A 4,092-nucleotide genomic window follows, 5' to 3' on the forward strand; every position below is an offset into this window, starting at 1 on the left:
GATACTATGGAAAATCTTCAATCCATAAAACGCACGAAGGTCACAGTTGAGAAATAGGCTTGTCAATCCAGAATGTATATCTCAGGAATGCTCAGAAACCAGTTCCTTGTAAATTTATTTCCAGTTCTTTATGAAGATTTATTGCCTTGGACTGAAAGTTTGAAAATTCCAGATATTACAGCTAAATTATACTAGCTAAACTAAGAAAGAATAGTTGGATCGCCCTCTGACCAGATAATTTTGACATCCCAACTCTTTACTTTCCATAAGCCATCAGTATCGTCTTTGACCACTTCAAAAAAGTTCAAAGTACCATCAAATAGGCTTGGAGTATTAGATATATTACCTTCTCCTTGTCGATAATGTTGAGAAAGCACAGAAGCTGTAACAGAAGCCGTATTCCCCAGCAAGTTTATGCGAACATTACTAACATGATGTGTACAGTCTAGTTTGCATACCTTTTCAAAGAATACTGTGCGAATGGTTTGTTTTCCGCTCAACTCACTATTATTAAAGTTTAAGGTAGCATTTGGGAGTAATCCAGAATCAAAAAGTTCCACATCTGCCGTGTCTACACTAAGTACACACCGATAAATGGTATCCTTGATAGCCTCTCTATCGCTGAGGAAGGGCAAACTGATAGGAAAGGACATACTGTCGTTTAAATTTGGATGTGCGTGTATGTGTGAGGCTCCGTCAAATTATTTACACCATGTAGTTTTATCAAGCAGAGAACATGATCAGTTATCATGGAAAATTTAACAGATGTACCCTTAAGTCCTTGCTTGCATATTGCGTCCCTGGTGTATTTGTCACAAAAAAGGCGGTGACTTGCATATCACTTCGGAGCTTGATTGTGCGGCTGAAAGAACTATTTCTAGAACCCGCATAGATAGGATCTATGGGTTATAGCGCCGCGTAACATGTTGACAGTGTATCTTGTAGGGTTGGACCAGAGATAGGACGTATTCGGCAGAAAACTCGACTGAATTGTACGCCAAGTTGAAATGTATGAAGTATTGCTGATTTGCCTTAGATCCCGGCAATATGGAAAAGTGAGAAAGCTGTTTTTTTTTTTTTTTTTTGATTGAGTTTGCAATTGACGAGGGGCCAAACAAACAATGGGGCGCGCATTATTTGCATTATTTGCATTATTTGTTATAAGAAAATTATGAAGGTATCGGGTCGTGAACGGGGTACCTCACAGCAAGCCAGGTGATTCGTAAGGACCCGATTACCAGGTTCGCTATGTTGACGGACGTGATGTGATCAAGGCACATGATTTTGCTCTTCAGAAAGATACAGGGAAAGAAATACTGCGTTTAGTCAACTGTAGCTTTAGTTTTCAAACATCCTTGACACACTGAATGAGAAGCTTCCTGAATTAGGCATCTTTGAAGATCCCGAACCTGCGCAAGGCGATACAACATCGAGTTTCTAAGTTGCTACATGGTACAAAGTACATTATAGTTGCTAGGAATTTCACTGTCTGGGTAACTTCCAGCAGGCGTTATTTCAACCATGTATTGGCCCTAAAGTGCATACTTAAAATGGGACAAATAACCCAGAAAGCCCTCACGATTTAATTGTTGTTTTTTTTTTTTCGTTTTTTTTAGAATGTACTGAAAAACTGAAAGACAAAGGACAAATAACGTGTAAATGAAGAATCATTTGCAATGCACCTCGCTAGATGACAGCCCAAGTGGGAGCTCCTTCTGTAGAGAATGTTTAGAGATAATAGACTGCCTGTCGATAACATTTAGTGGCTTCATGAACTACACCAGGAGCATGTCATCAAAACGTCTCTCATAAAGGCAGCCTGGCACTCTTGCCCGTCGAGAAGAATTGGGAAGTTCCTCAATAACCTTGCTCGCAAAGAGCTTTGTTCATCTTGCATGACAATTCGTCCCATTTTGTAGCATCGATGCCAGCATCTACTGCTAGGGAAAGGGAACTAGACAGATCCCTAGTATTATACAGCACACTGCTCTTCTTACAAAAGAACCAAACTGGTAGTAAATAAAGCGAGTCACCCATAGATGTTATAAAACCGATAAAATAGGCGACAGAGGAATCAGAGAGAGATTCTGAATAGTTGATTAGAACAATCAAGCTAACTACCCCAAAAGCGCTGTAAATACTGGGATGAAGTGATGGAGGACCTTTTGGAGACCAATTTAACGCAATTTTCCGTTATAAACTTGGCTGAAGTGAAGTTCGATTGAGATCCCGAGGGGCTTTAATTGGAGTAGTACGTTTTGGACCCTGAGAGGTTATCACAAAATACGTAACGAATTACTTTTATCTTATCTTATCTTATCCGATGTCCGAGGTAAGCGGTTTCTATGCCATCAGATAGTGTTCCATGATAAGCATTAAATCCAGAAGTATAACAGCATGGTAGATTTTACAATCAGGACAACATTTATGAAAGTAAGAGGTAGCATTATCAATGGGTAAAACAACGATATTCCAGGAATATGCAAATTTTTATGCTGGTGGAGCTGAAATTTCAAGAAAATACACAACCGTTCCTGCAAAACTCCGAAGGTATTAGAGAAGTGACCATTACAAAAGCCCACGAAAGTCGTTAATCTCACGAAGTATGCTATCAAGATGAGAATAGCCATAATTTTTAGGCTTTTTAGATAGAAACATGAATGGGGATTCGGAGAAATTTATATATTCCTTTCCATCGGCATAAATATCATAATAATAAGGCACGCATACAATGGAAAATATAGCGGAAAGGAATGAATATAATTAAGAGGCACATGAGAGTCCTGATAATCACTTGAATCAATGAATGTAAAAGAAAAGCAAATTTTAAAGAAATCTACAAAAGGTACTATAGCTTGAATTAGATATGGGGGTATACCTAAATCAATTACAAAAGCATAAAGAGGAAGCCTAAGATGGCAATCAACGAACGAGATGTTAGGTTGTTAGCTGCATTTGAGCTAATGTTCACAGAAAATTTAGTATTGCCGCTGAAGTCCCTTTTAGCGAAAGCGCTTTGAGATGGTATTATCGTCGTGAATGCTGTAGTCCCTTCAGTTACAGTAACATCTGGAGCAGCGGAAGTGAACGTTGGAGCTTCTGTAGGCGCAGTTATTGGAGATCCATTTACAGAAGCAGTCACAGTATTGTATCGGGTCACTACGACTTGATTTCCACGCTCAGATGAAACGCTTTGCTCTGTGTAAGGAGAAGAAAGTGACACTGGTGAAGCTGTCATGGCTGTTGCTGAACTGCTACCTCCATATATGGTTGTCACAAAGGTACTTCCATTTTTGAAGATCGGTCCGGCAAGAGTCTGTGTTTTGTTGGTATAACCAAACCTAGCGGAACCGAAAGGAGAGGTGGTGGTATTGAAACCAGCAGCCGCTGGTCCCTCCGTAGGTTGTGTGTCACTGACAGTGCTGGTACGAGTTACAGTGCAGGGACAGTCGGTAATGGTTAAGGTTGTTGGTGCTGTAATGGTGTAAGCGGCGCCATTAGTACTTAAAATGGTGTAATCGGGACAATAAGTGGTTAAAGTTTCCACGACTTCTGTGGTAGTGACGACTGCACCATTAGCTTGCGCACCATTTTGTCCACTGTTATTGTTGCCACTATTGGAGCTACCACCAGTAGTGAAAGATGTGGCAGCAGGTGTGTTTGAATCAGCGGTTTTCAAAATTGTGTTGGTATGTGTCAAGGTGCATGGGCAGTCAGTTATGGTTAACGTTGTGGCCTCTGTGATTGTATATGTGGCACCATTAGTTGTTAATACCGTTGGACTTGGACAGTAAGTGGTCAACTCTGTAACAATTTCAGTGGAAGTTGCTAGAGATGTAACTGTTGCTGGAGAACCACCGTTATTTTGTTGGATATTTGCTCCCTGTTGGGATGCTTCATTGGTGGTGGAAGTTGCCAAAGATGCGAATGATTCTGGCGAGCCACCGTTGTTGTTGCCACTGCTGGAGCTACCACCAGTAGTGAAAGCTGTGGCAGCAGGTGTGTTTGAATCAGCAGTTCTCATAATGGTGTTGGTATGTGTCAAGGTGCATGGACAGTCAGTTATGGTTAACGTTGTGGCCTCTGTGATTG

General features: G+C 40.7%; 1 protein-coding gene across 1 annotated transcript; it reads right to left on the reverse strand.

Moving 5' to 3' along the window:
- Positions 1–200: 200 nt before the first annotated feature.
- Positions 201–653, reverse strand: ZYRO0G22572g (nuclear transport factor 2 family protein; the record flags this gene model as incomplete). Its single annotated transcript, XM_002498912.1, has 1 exon — positions 201–653. One exon carries the CDS (start codon positions 651–653, stop codon positions 201–203), a length of 453 nt encoding a protein of 150 aa, XP_002498957.1.
- Positions 654–4,092: the final 3,439 nt, after the last annotated feature.

Source organism: Zygosaccharomyces rouxii, assembly GCF_000026365.1.
Source record: "Zygosaccharomyces rouxii strain CBS732 chromosome G complete sequence".
NCBI lineage: Eukaryota > Fungi > Ascomycota > Saccharomycetes > Saccharomycetales > Saccharomycetaceae > Zygosaccharomyces > Zygosaccharomyces rouxii.